Raw genomic sequence first — 18,258 nt, 5'->3', positions numbered from 1 at the left:
CGTCGACAAACAGCAGTCTGTGCCTGGAGGGTGAGCCCTTACCTTAGTGTGCAAAATATTGTACTTCCCCAAAGGGGTGTGTGTCCTGGGTATAGATTAAAAAGCAGATGCTTGCAATCCATGGCGTTACGGAAGTGGAAGAACCATGTTTCTCCTAAGCATGTGATTTTGAATTTCTAAATCCGCATTCTAAACATGCTCTCTATAAACAGATCTTCCTGTTACAAGAGCAGGTTCATCTCTAATGTTCGTGTACATGGGCTTGATCCAAAAGTCCTGTCAAGTCAATGTGAGTCTTTCTGAGCCCTTCAGCACATGTTGGCTTAGACCTTTTTGAGCATGGCTTGTTTTCTACCATATGGATAAAACTACTTACCAATTAGTCTAATATCTGGTCTCCAGTGATCAACACCTGATGCTCCACAAGGGAGGGGAACCATTCTTCTCTGCTACTTGTGGCATGGCAAATAACGCTTCAAATGGTTGTTTAAATTAAAATAACTACCCAGCTCTTAAAAATACAGGGAAATGTATGGCAAAGTGGTGGTGTTTTTTAATAAATTTAAATCAAGTTCCTGTAGTTTCAGCTTGGACTCCTGGAACTTCACAGAAATAGCTGAGCTTCACTTCTTGTCTTGTGGATGTCAGCTGTACCCTTCAATTGAATCAAGAGCTGTAATTCAGACAGGGGCGTTTTTATTCTTTCATATATGAAAAGATTAGCTTCATCATCCTGATAATTGCTGGTGGATTTATGTATTTTTTTTAAGTGTCGAGCTGTAATTTGCATTTATGCTTATTTTTTTGCATCTAGCAAAGCACTGAGTTTGAAAAACAGTCTGCCTCTTCATGCTGGTGTCTCTTGAGAGCCAAGTGACAAAAAAATATGTTTTGAATATGTTCTGTTGGAAAAGACACGTGCTTTCTTCTTTTTTAAGCAAACTCTCGTGTCCTCCTTTGCCCTCAATCACGTGGAGATGGTGCAGTGAGTCTCAAACTTGAGCTGGGTGCTGCATGGTGAAGCGTGGCACCTCTAGCTCTCACGAACGTGTTTGCCAGTACGTTGGTCAGAAGATGTGCAAAGTCTCTCAGCTGCCTCTGCACAAACGTCCCAGGTTCAGCTAAGAAACATCTCACAAGTCCAGGCTGTGGAAACTGAGACACTTGCAGTAGTGTTTAAGTTCTCCTTTTGCTTGATTTCTCCATGGTTCCTAAGGAGAATCACCATTACTCAAACAGCACCATTTCTCTGGGTACACAAGCCAGCCTTCTGTTTGTCTTGTCTTTATATGGGCTTTTGTGTCTGCTGCACCCAACCAACCAGTTTCTCAGCTCTGTAGCTTAGGGCGTCACTCAGAGATTTGGGTGTTCCCACTGGGGTTGCCAAACGACAGTCACATTTTGCCAGTTTCGGCTGTGGGAATCCAGTACAAAGGTGTTCCAGGAAGCATATGGCCAAGTCGGCAGGGTGGGTCGGTCTGTCTGTCTAGCTTTGCCTTGTGCTCCTGTTCATACCTGCCATCTCCTACCTCTCCCTTTCTCCCAAGAGAGGAGCTTGCTCTCCTGAGGCCACCTCCACATGAGAAATCTGCTTAAACTTTGGCCTAAACACTTCACCTCTGACTAATATTGCACTAATTTTTACAAGAGCTTCCTCACTTGGAAAACACTCCCCAGATATTTAGTCTTAGTAAAGGCAAATATCTTTTCCCTCCAAAGGGGTTGCCACAGGCCATTTTTCAAGTACCCAAGCAGTTAACATTGCTCTAATCAAACGGGTCATTTCAGCTCACTTTTTTTCTTCCTGTGCTTTGCTCACCCCTTCAAATGTTACTCTCTTTAAGGAAGTACAGGTTTTAAATACCTTGACCTATTTGCAAGCCTTTATCTTGCCTTGTAGCAGTTATGAGTCAGTTCCTGGATGCTCAGAGTGCTTCCACAGGAAAGAGCAAAAAGAAAGACCAAGCTTTTCAGAAGCAACAGATAAATGTGGAAGTCTCAGGTTTCATGTGGCTTTAAAAATATGTTAGGAAAAAAACAGAAAAATAAAACAAAAAACAAACCCCAAACTCCTTACTGGTGCTGAGGCTTTGCTTTGTGATGCTTCAAGATATTTCAGATTAAATGCCAGAAAATGGGGGCTGGAGGGGTGGTACTGTGTGTTTTAATTTTTGGTGTTTGAAGTTGGAGGAAGTGAGCTAAATTGCAGTGAGAAGGAAGTAGCCTGGCAGCATCACCATTGTCCCTGTTGTGAATACACGTTGCTGCCATAGTATTTGCCTTTTTTTTTTTCCAAGCCAGATTCCACTGTTTGTTAGGTTACATAAGCCATGGTGCGGTGGGATGCTGCAACCTTTGATTCTAAAACCATGTGGTATTGACAGGTGGCGGCTCGCACAGGGGAGTCCGGAGTGAGGAGAAGGACACAGGCCATGTCCAGGTCTGCCAGTAAACGAAGAAGCAGGTTTTCTTCTCTTTGGGGGCTGGATACTACCTCGAAGAAAAAGCAAGGGAGGCCAAGCATTAATCAGGTAAGGGTGTGGAAGTCTGTGATACTGGATTTTTCAAGGCTTATTCGATAGCATGCAGAATGAAGCTTATGCAAAGAGTCACTTGTATCAAGCACTTACATATCCAACCTTAACCTTGCTTATTTAATCTTTCATGGTGTATAGTCATCTCATTTCACATCCTCTTCGAAAATCAGTGACTGTAGTTACAGAAAGGTATACAGCGCCTCCCATCAAAGGTTTGGTGTTCACTCCTTCTTTGGCTGAATTGGTTGCATTTCTACTGTTGCTGCATTTCTGCCACCTCTTCGTTTTCTCAGGTACTCTCCCTAAACCCAGAAACAACAAAGCAGTAGTGTAAAACAGATACAACTTTGGAAGCAAAGAAAAAAAGTGCATACGTTTTTGTTTCTTTAAATTAAAATGATGAGTTTGTAGAATACAAACATACACGTAGCAGAGTTTGGGGAAAACTCCCTAAAGTGACAAAAAGCTTTGCATTTAGGTGGGACAGTCCCTGTTTTGCTTCAGATTTTTAAAAGAGCAAAAGCTGAAATGTTTCCACCCAGTCTTGCCCAGATATTCTCTAGAAAATGTGTTTCAGTGTGGTGGGAAGGTGCTTCCCTGTTATTCTCTCCAAACACCCCTAATTATAGCTTTCAGCTTTTGAGAGCCATACCTCATCTAATTGCAGGAAATGTAGGCTTTTATTTTCTTTCTCTTCTTTCACTTTTTGAGGGGAGAAATACTGGGACACATGTTGTTCTGTGCCCTGTGATTTTTTTCTTCCTTCTGTTAGAGGAGCAGTGGGTGTTTGTTTTGTTTAGCAGAGGATGAATGCTGCAAAATTGTTCAGCTTGTTTTTAGTGAGACAGTAAAAGTTCACCTAATATTTAGTGGCTGATCAAAAGCTCAGGGTTTTGCAGGGAAGCAACAGATGCCTCTGTGAGCACATTCCTAATTCTTTGCGCTGGTTCCGTGGTATCCCTGTTGCTTTGTACTTTCTTTCCCCAAATCGAGCTCAGTCCCTTGTCCTGACCTAAGATCCTGCCCACACTGTGTCTTCAGACCTGTTTTCTTTTTCCCTGAATTCAATCTTTTTTTCTTTCAGTGGGGATAAATGCATTCTTCACACTTCCTTCCTCTTCCCCCACCCCTGTCACCCTCATTCAATAAGCACAAGCATCAAACGGGATTTTGTTCCAGGTTAAGGAAAAGTCATACTGGAGAGAGTCAAAGAAAAAGTAAAGTTTTGAGAAAGTAGCAGAATGTAGGGCCTGAACCTATTTTCCCTGCTCATGTGTAGTAGCATGCAAAGTGTTGCCAATTTGAGTCAGTAAACTGTAAATCCCTAAACAGTAGCGTCCTTCTCCTATCCTGCAAAGTTCCTGCTTCATGTTAGGTACAGAACAGTTAACAGCCAAACCCAGCAACTTGATCATAAAGTTGTCGTGATGTGGAGCTATAAAACTTCTTCAGTTTTAAATATGACCTCTGCTGCAGTAACAAGCCTCTTGGCCTGTCTGATGCAGTCCTGTGCTGAGTTGGGGTGGATCCTGTAAATATTCCCCTCCTGTCATTCCTCCTGCATGGAGTCCTATTGATTTTGGCTCTGGCTTGTGCTGGGTTACCAGCTCTTATTTCATTAGAGAAAGGTTATGCTGACTTGCGGTACTTGAATGTTTGCTGAGGACATTTTAGAAGCTGATTTATTACAAAACCAGCCAGAAGTGGAGCCCTTTTTCTGATTTCTCAGCCTTAGCAGAGGTGGAGAAGTGCTCATTTCCCCCACATTATAAGTGGAGAAACTGAGCACAAAAGGAGATAAAGTTTGTCCTGCTCCACCAAATAAGTCAGTGACAGACCACTAAGCAGAACTGGCCTCCATTCTTTCAGCGTGGTGCCCCATCACTAGCTTATCCTTCACCCCCCTGTCCCTTTTAAGAAGCTGATATTTTTATTTTCTATGTTTTGATTTTCATGCTAGATGTTAGATACCGTGTTCTTCCCTTAGCGTGTGCTGCAGATGGTGCAGATGTTCAGGTTTCATGTTTTAAAGCAGAGTCTCTCTGTTGTTCCTCAGGTGTTTGGTGAAGGAGTTGATTCAGTAAAGAAATCCCTTGAAGGCATCTTTGACGATACAGTACCGGACGGCAAGGTAAAGCACCAGCTCTCCAGCTGTCTCCCTCACCCCCGTTTGCAGCCAGCCTAAATGGAGCATTGACTCTAGGATGCAGAGCCTCTGGGAGAGGAGAGGACCCTACAAGCCCTACCTGCTGTAGTGCTTGTAGCCACTCTGGGAAGGTTTGAGCTGGTTGCCCATGCTCAAAAGGGCTCACTGTGTGGCATCGCAGCTGGAGGTGCCAGACCCAGAGGGGTGTTAGCTCTGCACACCAGGGAAATGGTGGAGGACCTGGACTCACTGGTTCTGGAAAATGGCTCCTTGTGGTGGCCATGTGGGGTTTTCATAATCAGGGGTTGGCACAACTATGAAGTGAAGCTTTCTGTTTTCTTCTCATGCACTTCTGCTTTTGCAGCTACAATTACAACTGTTTTCACTTTTCCTGAAGAAAAGTCAGCTATAAAACAGCGTTAAGACAGTGCTAAGAGGCACATTTTTCATGTAGCGAGTATGGGTTTAGCTGCGTGAGCCCACTTGCAGCTAATAGAGATTCTGCAGTTCCATCACTTCCTGAGGATTTATAGCTTGGAATGCACCTTAGCTGCGTAAAAGGCAGTAAACTCAGAAGAAATACTAAGATTTGCTATTTTGCCATTTATAGATACAGGAACTGTAGTATCTACAACAGTTTTGTTGGCTTTGGATTGGTTTACCCAGAAGCACAGTGCATTGAAGTTTTAATTTTAAAACTCTTTTTATCACTATTATTTTTTGTTGTATTCCTAGTTCCCAACAGCCATAGGGTGAAATCCCAGGAAAAGTGCATTAAACCACTGTAGCTGTGTGGGTAGCATGGGAAGGCACACTTTATACTGCTCAGGTAAAGCTGCAAAGTTTCCTGTCCAGACAAGCCTTCAGTCTAGGCTTATGAATAAAATGTCTTCTCCATAAGAGGGCTTTTTTGATACAGCATATAATGTTCCTTACACTTGTTATTGATGAAAAAGGAGATTGTATTTGGCTAGTAGATTCATAACAGATTTTGTCTGTTTAGAGAGAAAAAGAAGTGACACTGAGCAGTGTCCACCAGCACAATCCCGACTGTGATATTTGGGTTCATGAGTACTTCACGCCGTCTTGGTTTTGCTTGCCGAACAACCAGCCTGTTCTGACAGTCATCCGTCCTGGGGACACCACACGAGATGTGCTGGAAATGATTTGCAAGGTAAAGGCTGTGAGCATGCCCTGAAGCCATGTGAAGTGCCTACAACCCTGAGCCCTTTCAGTTGAACCTCACAGTGATCTTCTCATATGCCAGTGCTGAGACTGCACTCTGTTGGAAAATCAGTTGTGTATTAGATGAAAAACATGAGTTACACTGAAATTTTCATGCTAGCACCACGCAAGAAAAAATCCTACAGCTGGACTAATCTAGGCATGGTTCTAGGGAGAGGAAGGCAGACTAGTTTTTGCCTTTTCCACTTTGGCTGCTGTGCTTTTACATCCTGACTTTGCTGCCGCCCACTCACTTCCCCTTCACTGGAGACCAAGCTGTGTGCAGGACCCTTCTCCTGTTCCCCAGCATCCTGGCCCTTAGCCCTCTTCCTTTCATTGGCCACCCCAGAGCATGGTAGTGCAGTTGCCCTGTCCTTTCCTGACCACCCTGGTTCCCACACCTCTGCCAGGCTCTCCCATGCCTGCTTCCTCCTCTGCCAGGCAGGCAGGGTGATCTCACCCTTTCCCAGGTGCCAAGTTGTTCCGTTTCCAGATACTGTTCCTCCTTCCTATCCCCATGCTGCTTCTTCCCCTCTGGCTGGCGTGGGGTAGGAATACGTGGAGAAAACAGCAGCTCCAGGAGTAGGAGAAGATGCCTGTGTTTGCTGTCTGCACTGCAGAGTCAGACTCACCTAGTGTAGGTGTAGGTGGCAGGAGGGAAGAGAGAGGAAAGCTTTTATCTGCAGTTTGGGGGGGTGGGAGAAAAACCACCTGGATTTCTTTGCAAGATGAAATATCAGAGACATTTGGCCATTAAAAGAGTTATATCTCATCAGAAAAGTTGAAAGTTTGACAAATTAAATTCAAGCTTTCAGTTCTGGCAGCTACATAATGTATGTTTTCTGCTAACCGGCTGACTGCAAGTGAGTCGCAACTCCTGTCACGTGCTGTTCTGAAAAGTGAGTCCTCTTTTGTACAACAACAACAGCAAAAGGAAAGAAAACATTTATTACTATTAAAAGCTTAACTTTGAGGACTTTCAGAACATGTTGCATGCGCTTCAAAACAGAGGGAAGGTGAGAGAAAGGCATTTGTTTCCAATAATTATACAGCATGCTCATCTCTCTGCAAGGTGCACCATTAAAGAGTGCTGCAGCTTGCGAAAGCTCTTCATTGTATTCAGGAAAAGATGACATTTTTGGAGAGAGACATAATAGGGAAGCTGGATGACACATAATTAGTAATGATTTATTTTAGGATTTATATTTTCCTTTGGGTAAGAGTGATTAACTCAGTGGGCCAGATCCTTAGCTGGAGTAAATTGTTGTAGCTCCACTGGTTTCAGTAGGTGCCTGCTGAGAATCTGGTCTCTCACTGTGTGTTTCATTGTTGGGGGTGGTGGTGTATAAGGAGAAGGGGAGGTGGGTGTGTGGTTTTTTTAAAGAGCTATCCGTTTCTTTCCTTTTTGTAAATTTTCGGTCTGGAAAACACTGATGGATGCCTTCTTTCCTGTAGCATTTAATAATCAATCTCTTTCTTCTGTCTCTTGAATTCAGCTTATTTTTTCCCCTTTAATATCTGATCCACACCATTTCACATCAGTTTGCCATCTGCCATCTGAGAACCAGTCAAGTTCTGGTACAGTAAACATTTCAAGATTACATTTCATATAACCCTCTTCATGTTTGTACATGTGGTTAAATCTATATGTGCTATTAAACTGAGCTTGATTATTCTTTTGGAGAACATTAAGTGCACTCAAGTCATTATAGAAAATGTGTTCTTATACTAACATTGCTACTTGTTATACAGTGAGTTAGATTTTGGAGGCTGTTTTGTGACATTTATGATTCAACATTGGTGGGAGGAGAGTTTAAAACATTTTTTAAAGTGGTTTCTTAAAGATTTCTCCTAAGATTTATCTAATAACATCACTTGGAAGGTAGGAAAGTCAGAACATCACTTGCAAGGTAGGAAGATCAGTGTATGTGCATTAAACTGTTTCCTATGGATAATACTGATCAGTGTGTGTGCATATTGTTACTAACATTTACATAACTCTATGTCTTAAAATTGAGTAGAAACACACATGCTGTATATGGGCTTAGGCAGACCCAATATAGAGAGAATAACACCAAAAATCAAGCATAGAAGACTATGTGGCATTTAGTCTTTTGACTGAACTGGATAAAACACGAGAAGTGAACAAAACACCAGCTCACAATTCACATTTTTCAAATAGACCTGCACGAGGGGCAAGAAGCAGATTTCCCCTGGTCTCTGGACCTGTGCTCAAAGTCTCTTGAGAAGTTACTTAAGCCTGATGCTCTGTGGGCTTACTTTGATTTTGAGCTGGTATTTTCCTGCTGGAAAAAAAGTTTGGGCCCCACACACAGGTGTGAAGCTGGAGTAATATGGTGGGATGGCTAGCATGTTTCCAGGATGCTCTCATTTCAGTGCCAATGAAAGTGTCCCCCACCAAGCTGAAAGAGTATGTTTTTCCCTCACTTCACTAGAAGGGAGACGAAATGGATTAATAGTTTGGGTTGTGTGCTGACCTGCTACACCACACAGAGCCTGTTGAATGGGATCACACCCCAGGCTATAAATTCTTCTTCAAGAGCTGTCGGGTTGTGCTTTAAATTGGGTTAGCTGCTTAATTTAGTCCAGACATAGACAGAGTTATTAGGAGAGAAATAAATAAACCAAGAAGCTTATTTGGACTGCTAAAAGGTATTTTGGGTGGTCTCGAAAGGATATTAGTATCATTAAAGCTGCCTTGTTTCTGCTCCCACCTTCCTACATCTGGATGTAGCTAGACCAGCAACAGAAGTAGTGGATTAATGGTATGGCTTTTAGGGCAAACTGTCTATGTTCACTTTAAGAGGGCCTTTTCCTTTCACTCACTGGAAGATCATACCCCTGTTTGAAACAGTTTAACTAATGTAAAATTTTGAGGTAGTCAAAGCCTTGCTGCAGCTATATGAATGTTAATTAACTAAATGGTGTGGCTCAGCTGCTGCACCACCACAGCTTTAACGATGATGACTCTCATTGCCTAACTTGGATGGGATTGCAATGTAGTGAATGAATGGCATCCACCTCAGCTTATGGTGTTTCCTGGAAGAAGTAAGTGCCTTAAAATATATGTGAGCTTTATCCAGTGACCTCTTCAGACAATGCTGTGCTCTGACATAGTTCAAGGCATCAGTACAGCATTGGTCATCCTGTGTTTAGCTTCTCTTGCTCTCTAAAATGGCCAGCAAACACGATTTTCTGGTAAGCAAATCTCCCTGCAAGGACAGGTGTGAACACGGAGGTGTCGGCGGTCACCTCCACACCTGATGCAGTGCTCATATCAAAGCAGGCAGAAGCCCTGTCATTGACTGCTGGGGTGGCAGATCAAGCCACCCCTTACGGGAAGGCTGCTCTTTTAAGATGCTATCAGGGTTCAGCCTGCAGAGCAGGTTGCAGGCTGGTGTGAGCACACCCTGCCCCAGGGCAATGGGTGCCTCTGAACCTGCTAGTGGGATCCCCTGACCCCATTGGGAGCCTGGGGTGGCTGAGCAGGGGTGGCTGAGCAGGGCTCCCGGCCATGTCAGTGTGACTAAGACAGCTTCTAGTCTGTGCCCCGTGGCTGGAGGCTCTAGACTGGATATATTAGTGTCCCTCTGCAACAGGTTGTGATTTTCTGCTGGCCTGGGGCAGGCTGGAAAGCATCCCTTTGGGTCTGCTCTGCAAGGGGAGAGCGTTTGGAGTCACTGTTTGAAGTGACACGAATACCTGACTGTGGCTGGGGTCTCTTTCCCAACTCTGGGCTTCAGTTGACATGTAGCTTGTCAGCATAGACCTGTCTGATCCCTGTGGACATAGGTGCTGCATTTCATGCAGCACATACATGAGAGCTTCAGCAGAGGAGACCATGAGAGGATGCACCATGATGGCAAGAGAAGGCTGCCAGGTTGCCTGGCTCCTTTTTCTGCTAGCATGGTTTTTCCACATACGTATTTTCCCCCACTGGCTTTGCTGTAAATGGACTTTCAGAGAGACTTATCACAGACCTCCCTCTAGACATGGGGTGTGGTGCAGTCTATGGGGTTATGCCTACTCTGTATGTTTTTGTTTAATTGGTGTGCAAGGCACTCTTCAGTTTGTATCTAGGGATAGTAAACTAATGTGACCAGAAACTCATCTAGGTTTCCTCTGTATAATTTCTGAATCATTAAAGCCAGCTCTGCTTCCCTTTAATTTCTGGGGTGTTTGTACATGTGCCCATGTGAAAGAGGAAACTAGTGAAAACAGTGAACAATGACCAAAGCATACAGAATACTTATCAAAACGGGAAAAAAAAGGGGAGAGAGCAAGGATCATTCAGCTCTTCTTATTTTGTCTCTTGATGGGTTTCAAATTCTTTATTTAATTAACTAGGTATTTGTCCAGATTATGGAGGTTATTCCATTTCACATACTGCATTTCAAATAAGGGTAATTTGGTCTTTGACTTGGACATATTTGAACATAGCACTTCATGGAGTGCAGCAATATATCTGTCTTATTTTTTCCTTCTTATCCATAGCTCTTTTTTATTCATGGGCTAATCTAGCCTTTCAAAACTGTTGGTTGTTCTCTGAGTATTTGCTGAAGGGTTTGCTAGGTCAGTGTGTGATCTTTTTTGCAGGTCACTCAGTGTACATTGCTCATCATCTGTGCTGTGTGATCAGGCAGCTGACTGCTGGTGTATCATCCTCTTGGCTTGAACTGGATAATCAAGGCTTTAAAAAACATAATAAATAAGCAATAATGACATTCTTGCATGAATGTTTTTAAGTGGCACCTCAGAAATTGTGGTAATTTGCTCAGATAAAAAGAAAAGGCTAGTGTATAAAAGCATATAATAATAGAATTCCAGAACTGACAGTGAGGAAAATTTACCTCCTGTATTTGTGAATCACTTTGGGGCTTTTAAACAGCTTTAGTAAACAGTTTATGAAGTTTTGAAAATAACTTCTGAATGACATCCTTTGTGTTTATCATAATTCTAATGTGTTTTGATTACACACTGCATTAACCTCTGCTTAAATCAAGCTTATTAATCGTGCTGAGGAAAGGTCATTAACATCTCCCAGACCAAATGCCGCATCCTCAGCTAATTATAACTAATTCATTAAAATGATGTGACCTGTTTCCACTGGGATGTAATCCAGGATGCAGCTCTTGGCTTCTTTTAGCCTTACAAAGTCTGTGTATCCCAAGCTGTTTTGAATTTAGAAGACATACAGACATATATATATATATATATTAACCTTGCTTGAAATTTACCACATCATACTTAGTTAATGATGAAGATGCTAAAAAACCCAAACCCAAAAACTTTCCAGTTATATATTTCTCTGTTAGCAGAGCATTTATTGTCCTCCTTGCAATTTTAAATGCCCTTTGTATACAAAGGTATGTTCCGAATCTTCTGCAGTAATAGTGTTTACTTATTTCTGCAATAGCATGGGAGGGAGTGGAACTGCCAGATAAGCAGAACCAAAGAGACTGCTTAGAGTACCAGCATTGCCCTTGACACCCTGGACAGTGGTTAAATGAACACTTATTCCTGGGAAAGAAGATGAGGTTCAAGTTTTTGTTCAGGTTAGGAGATCATGGGCCTTTTGTGAAAGACAGCGTGGGGTATTTTCCTTCCTGAGTGTCAGCCCGTTCTCTAAGTATAGATGATGTGAGCCATTGCTTTTCTCTTCTAAAGCCTGTTCTCCATTTCTTGCAGACGCACCAGCTGGATTACTCTGCTCACTACCTGCGTCTTAAATTCCTGATTGAAAACCAGATCCAATTTTATGTACCAAAGCCAGAAGAGGATATCTATGAACTGGTAATGCTACCTACTGAGCAAAATGAAATGACACTTGGTAGGACAGTATTAATTAGTGTTTATCTGACATTTGTAATTCACAGGACTATGCTTTTTAACTTGCAGTTATAGTGCTTTGCAGACCATAGCAAATTGGCCTACAGTAAAGTAATCTCTCCAAACATTTAATCTTGAGGAGAGAGTTGGTGTCTAGCTTACGTTTGTGCATGCACGTGTCTGTCTGGACGAGAGAGAGGAAGAATAGCCACAGGTAATATGTGAAAGTCACTGTAACATGCATTTAAGCTTAATTTCTCTCAAGGTTGCCTTTTCCTGTTGTTCACATTGTCCTTGGTGGTTTTAAAGACATACCATGAGGCCTGAGCATTTCTTGTTCAGATTGCTTTGCCTGATTTTTGAAGAGGGGGGCAGTGCACAAGAAGTTGGGGTTTTGCTGTTGTTTGTTTGGGTGTTGGGTTTGTTGTTTTTGTTGTCAGTTGTTTTTTTTCCTCAATGGGAAGACAAACGTTGAGGTTAAAAAGCTCTGGAGTCAGATGTTGAAAAGAGACTTTCCTAATTGGTTCAGTTGGATGTTTTTATATCATTTATCTCAAAAACAGACTTTAAACGAATTTTGAAATGAGAGATTAAAAAAAAATCCCAGCGACCAAACAGAATTAGTGTCATGCTTTAAGTCTATGATTCTACACATGCACACTGTAAAGCTTTTTAAAGTCCTTTTCCTAGGTGGCTGTTTTATGTATAAAAAGTAAACATTACCGGTTATGGATACTTTTGTTCATTTTGTAAAGAAGTTCCGGGATTTGCCATTAACACTGTCATCAAAAAAAAAAAAACAAAAGAGTGAGAAAGTGCTAACTGCTAGAGCACTGAGACTGGGAAGTGAAATGTTGTTGGGGAAAATAAAAACTCAAGAGGAGACAGATTTTAGCTTTCATTGCATGGGAGGACTTTGGTGACTTATGTTGAGAGGAGGTAGGATTGACATAGTCATCAGGTACAGCTTTTCCTGAAAAAATGATATTAAACCAAAACTCCACTGTCAGTGGGACTCTGTACCTGCTTTGAGATTCTAATATAGATAGGTGCTCCAGGGCTATATCTGAAGAGTAACATTAAAACAGCACATATTTATATGTTTGTCTGTGTGTGTGTACTTGGTTCATGAGCAAATTCGAATTACTTTGCTAAGTATTTAATTAAATGATTCTGGTGCAATATGATATAACTAATGCCTCTACTTTTGTACTCTCCTGTTCATAATATTGTCTCACGCCGATGTCACCTTGCTAGCGCTGTCTTCCATCTACTAAAATGCTTTTAGAGACATACATTACTGTAGAAAATTAATTTCTTAGGAAGATACTCCTTTTTCTTGCAGAATATATCAGATATATTTACGTAAGAAATAGAGATTAAATATCCATATTCCATTCCTCTCCAAAATATTAATGGTGCCATTTGTGTCCTGACAGTCTTTCAAAAATTCACAAGCTCAGTTTATGTGTTAAAAAAGTTACTAAGGGTTCAGGAAATATTATTCAATATTAGGTTCTGTACCAGGCAGCTACACTTTTAAGCACTTTTATTGTAATCTAAGTGTTGGAGTTTTTTGGCTGAAGCTTGACATGCCAGACTTTTCACTTTGGGTAGGATGGCACTTTTAGATGGAAGCAGGAAATGGAAGACCTCCCTGAAAATGTGGCAGTTAGGATGAGGCTGGGATGAAAGCACTGGGGATGCTGGAAAAGGTGTCCCTGAAGGGACAGGGTGCTGGGACAAGACCAAAAGTGGTAGAGGAAAAAAGGGCAAGGAAGAGAAAATTTTGAGGGGAAAAGCCCTCAAATCTAACAAAACCCCAATACTACTTACTACTATCCCAGAGCTGCTGTAAGAAACACTATGAGGGACTGGAGTCACACTGGAGGGGCAATGCTGCTGCTGCTGTCAGGAAGAAATCCTGTCCTTGGGTACTCCCCAGTACGTAGCAGAACCCCTGAGATAATCGCTCTGCTATCACTATCAAACATCTCCGTGCAGAGCCCAGGGCCCCACGGCAGGTTTGAAAGGGGTTTCCCTGCCCAAGAGGCTGCCAGCTTCATGGTGTGAGCCACCATATATATATACTGCCTGCCTTTGGTGTGGGCACAGCGGGTCTATGGGGCACAGAAAGGGCTGTCAGACTGGCCCTCTGGTTTCGGCAGCTCAGCTGCAGCCTGTGCACCCCAGTTATTTGCCTCCCATTCAACAGAAGTTCTTGCTTGAGAATAGTGCTTTGGGATGCAGGTAAGAAGTGGCTCCCGTATTCCTGTGTGAGCTTGTCAGCTTGCTTCTGGTCCTGCACGCTCAGTTTAGATGACCGCAGGGATCAGACATAAGTTTTGTTCTGAAAATACTGGTATTTTTGCTCCTTTTTTCTCTTCTCTTTTTAAAACCCTTGCTAAAATCATACTGAGATCTTTGTAAATGTCATTTGACCTTTTCTTTCAGGTTCTGAACAATACATTCCTGTATTTGAAAACCGCATTTTAAAAATATTGCTAGCATGGCATCCTTATTTAATTTTGCATTTTATTTTACTATATACAACCATTTAAATGGGTATTTAGCTGTTCTGTAATAATTAATATTTGCAGTTAAACAGATATGTTAGTGTTGATGTATGCAGGAGGTAAAACTGTATTTTTATAAGGAAACTACTGATGAGTTACTCTTTCAGTCCAAACACTGATGTCACTTAGTTTCAAAATGTTAATTATTGTGAATTGCTTTTTTACACATTCATACCAGCATGTAAACAAAATTAATATTTACATGTGGGCTCTCATTCACCTATGGGTATGATTTTTTCCAAAGACAAAAGGAGGGTTTGTTATTTCAGTGCTAGCCTGCGATATGGAAAAACCAGCTTCAATCTTGTGATGAGCCAGGGGTTTCCAGTGTGTCAAGGCTGTCTTTTGAGGAATAAGTCAGAGCTGACTCCCCAGAATGTTAGTTCAGAGTCTCTAAATATCTGACTTAGTCTGGAAAAGCAGGATTTCCCTGCTGAGGGGTCCTTCACTCCTGAAAGGCAGAGTAAATTACACTTGTGTGTGTAGGATTCTGGGTTGTTACCTAGGTGTAAATTTGTGCTGGGTTCCCAGGAAGGATGTTAATGACCATTTCAAAGACTTTTGGGGCTTTTCTCTGTAAAAATAAACATAAATGTGTTAAAGGTGAAATTTCATGCTAAGAAAGAGCCTCATATCACATCTGGTAGTGTTCTAACAATTAAGAAATGTGCATAAGAAAGAAAATTGCTCCTTGAGATTTTTATACTATTGAAAAATTGAATTCCTGCAATGTATTAATCAAAATAATATAAAAGTGTTAGATGATTACTACCCATAATACGCAAAAACAGGAATAGGAGGTCTGTTTCTTGTGCAATCAAAATGGTATTGACCGAGTGAAATAGATGTCTCCTTGCTTTTACGATGGTGGCAGTAAAACACTGCTGCTTCCTCTTTAACTGTTCTAACATTAAAGCTTAGTGACACTATTAATCCATCTTACACATGTGGAGAAAAACTGTGTGATAAATAATGATTGCAGTCCATTTCTGCTGCTTGTAATTAAAAAAAAATCTGTTCAAAATTACTACATTTGATGTCTCTTCCCATAGTAACATTTTTGTGTTTCGCTTTGTTTTTTTCTACTCAGCTGTACAAAGAAATAGAAATCTGTCAGAAAATTACACAGCACATTCAAATAGAGAAGTCTGATGCGTCCTCTGATATTTATGGTGAGTTTCTCCTTGATTTGTTTTTATTTTTCTAGCAAGTAATTTCTACTGTGGGCAGGTTCTTGCTATTCACTGATACACCTGTGAGGTCTGTTGAACACAATAAAAAAAGCACATCTGATGCCTGTGCAACAGAAAGCTTGCTCCCTGGCCCTGAAGCAGGACAGCTTTTATTTGTAGCGCACTGAATGCTGTTCTTCCTGGTACTTGAGCTGTAGGATGTGCATCTCTTTGATGAGAGCTGCGGTGCCAGAAAGGACAACTGTTTTCTTGTTCTTGCAGTTTCTCAAAACATCACCTACAGAGGCGGTGCAACTGAGCACTTGTGGAAAACAGCATCCTTTGCCAGTTGTCACATCCTACATGAATGCCTGCACTGTGCCATTCATGGTGGCCCTGCAGTGGGGTTTAGGAGAGGGCTGCTCTGTGGCTTGCCACTGCTAGCAAGCTAGAAGGCTTTCCCCCTCCTTACTCCTTCCACCAAGCATGATAGCAGAGGTGCAGCCAGGAGCATTGCTGTGGGTAGGAGGCATCTCAAGGTCTGCAGACGAGCAGGTGTCCCAGGAGAGGTTGCTTGTCCCCTTTCCCTACCTGCCAGGGGCGCAGAAGGTCTTGCCCCTATCTTGCCCCGATGTTCCTGAGGCCAGGGGAGCCTGGCCCCAGTGAATGCCCAGCCCTCAAGGATTCCCCATGGACTCCTGGAGCCAGAACCTGACATGCTGTACAAATCAGTGCATAAAACACAAAGCAGAGGAAGTCCTCCCTGTGTAATTGCAGCAAAATCCCTAATCTTTATGTGTGGATGGACATATTTCTTAGCTTTCAAGTATTTCAAGTTACAGACTTCCAGCCTGGTGAGTCTGCTCTTTGGTCTGCCAATTACAGTTCTGTAGCGTATTTTAAAGTTATTTGTGCAACCTACCCTGCAGGAAGCCAGTCTGCATCTTTTTACTGTTTATCTAAATATTCTGTTTTAATTCAGAATCCCCAAACTGCTTATTATACAGCTGCAGGCCATTGGAATATTGAGCTCTGCTACAAAGCAGTGGTACTGACTGTGGTTTGAATATTGCAGGCCTAAGAAAGAAATATTAACTAGCGCTGTGATGGCCCTAGCTTCAGTAATTATGCTGTGCCTGAAAACGCTGTAGGAGTTAGGGGTATGGTGGCATTTCCTTCTCTTTCTCTTGTCCTTTTTTTTTGAAGTAATACATAGGAAGGACCATGAAATGCACTGTCATGTCCTGTGAAACAAAATCATCTGTGTGAGACATCTGTTCAGTGGCCTTAACCCTGGAGGGAGTGAATGCTAAATGCGCCCCCAAAAAGCTGGCTTTCCTTTCATTGATAGCAAAAAAGGCAAAACTTACTTTGACTCTGAATGGCAGCAGAATTTCTATAGTACCATAGAAATAATACTGTGGGTTTATACAGTGACAAGTGTGTGCTGAAATACATGCGTGTGAAGGAGCAGAGGTAAAGTGTTGATCCTGTCTTGGTGCTAAGGAAGGCTAGGGTGCCTCCTGAGATCCTTTTCTATCCTGTATGTTAGGTTCACTTGAGTTATTAGTTCTTTTAGTCTCTTTACAGAATTAGTATTGCCAACATGTACTTTTACGATCCAGAGAGAAAGCGACAGCACATGCACAAGCTATGGCAATACAGAGATCAGAGCTTTAAAATTTCAGCATAGGTTCTTTTTAACAAGGTTCCTTAAGGGTTTTTGCTACTGGTTTTGTTTTGAAAAGGACCTAAATCAGTAATGTGACCACACAGTCTCCAAGCATCTAAGCACCTGCACAAGTCTTTGTGTGAGCAGGGCTGCCTTTGAGATTGGTTCATCGGTTGGGCAGTGCTTGGGTCTCAGCCCCTCACAAGCACTTCAGCAAGTGCTAGGAGGAAGTCAGGACCCAGTACTGCAACAGACGTCTAGGGCACTAAGGGATGTTTTGTTCTGATGATTATTTGGGATCTTTTTTTTTTCAAGCCTTCTCATACTTCTATTTAAAAACATACCAAAATTCCCAGAAGAACTAGAAAAGTCTTCATTTTGAAAATGGATGAGATTTTGAAAATTATTAGCAGCATTACCTGTTGCTGTTGCTAGTATTCCAGCTATAGCAATAATAATACTTGCAAGTCACCTTGTAAGTCACCTATACTTTACAAGCAGCTATTAGTTAATCCCAGCAATGTAGACTTTGTGCTATTATCTTCATTTAACAGACAGTATCAAAGATAGAAAGTGAAATGATTTTATTGAAGGTACAATTAAGACAGGCTAGTTCAACTCACTAGTCTGACAGAAAGACAATAGATGTGAATCTGCCGGCTTTGCAAGCTGTTTTGGGCCAGCTATGAGATCCTGGTGCCAGGGATGGGTAGAGTTGCTCCTTCGGACATTAGCAGGCCTTTGGAGCAGCTTTGCCATCATGCCTGAGTGCACCATGAGTGCAAGTTATCTAAAGAGGATGAAGCAGAGTGTTTCAGGGAAAGCTCATCTGGGAACATTTCCTAGTGTTTCTATTCCCACCAGTATGTCTATGGTAAGAGGCACTCCTGGAGTGTCTGGCCAGCATGTTGGACCTTGCCAGCATTAGATGTGTCACTGTGATGCTGTTGCTGATTCCTGGGCACATACAGTCTTGCCTTTTTCATTGGTACCAGCCTCTTCACAAAGATTGTGTAGGCAGAAATCAGGACACACGAATTTCCAGCTCCTGTATGTACTGGAAGGTTGCTGGCATTTTTGT

At 42.1% G+C, this 18,258-nt stretch overlaps 1 protein-coding gene across 12 annotated transcripts in view; it reads left to right on the top strand.

Moving 5' to 3' along the window:
* Nucleotides 1-18,258, top strand: part of TIAM1 (TIAM Rac1 associated GEF 1) — a 193,021-nt gene that overhangs the window by 134,318 nt on the left and 40,445 nt on the right. For all 12 annotated transcript variants that reach the window (XR_009965520.1, XM_062622185.1, XM_062622179.1 and 9 more), the window contains 5 exons: nt 2,385-2,531; nt 4,594-4,668; nt 5,687-5,857; nt 11,617-11,721; nt 15,424-15,505. Coding sequence is in view for 11 of the 12 variants with exons in the window: in XM_062622185.1 (XP_062478169.1) it covers nt 2,385-2,531; nt 4,594-4,668; nt 5,687-5,857; nt 11,617-11,721; nt 15,424-15,505 (580 nt within the window). In the remaining variant the exon portion in view is untranslated. The remainder of the gene's footprint in view (nt 1-2,384; nt 2,532-4,593; nt 4,669-5,686; nt 5,858-11,616; nt 11,722-15,423; nt 15,506-18,258) is intronic.

This window comes from Pezoporus occidentalis, unplaced genomic scaffold (genome assembly GCF_034315485.1).
Source record: "Pezoporus occidentalis ecotype Australia unplaced genomic scaffold, CSIRO_AGI_Poc_V1 ctg24, whole genome shotgun sequence".
Lineage (NCBI taxonomy): Eukaryota > Metazoa > Chordata > Aves > Psittaciformes > Psittacidae > Pezoporus > Pezoporus occidentalis.
Note: the sequence above shows the minus strand (reverse complement) of the source record. Positions and strands in the feature narration are given on the sequence as shown.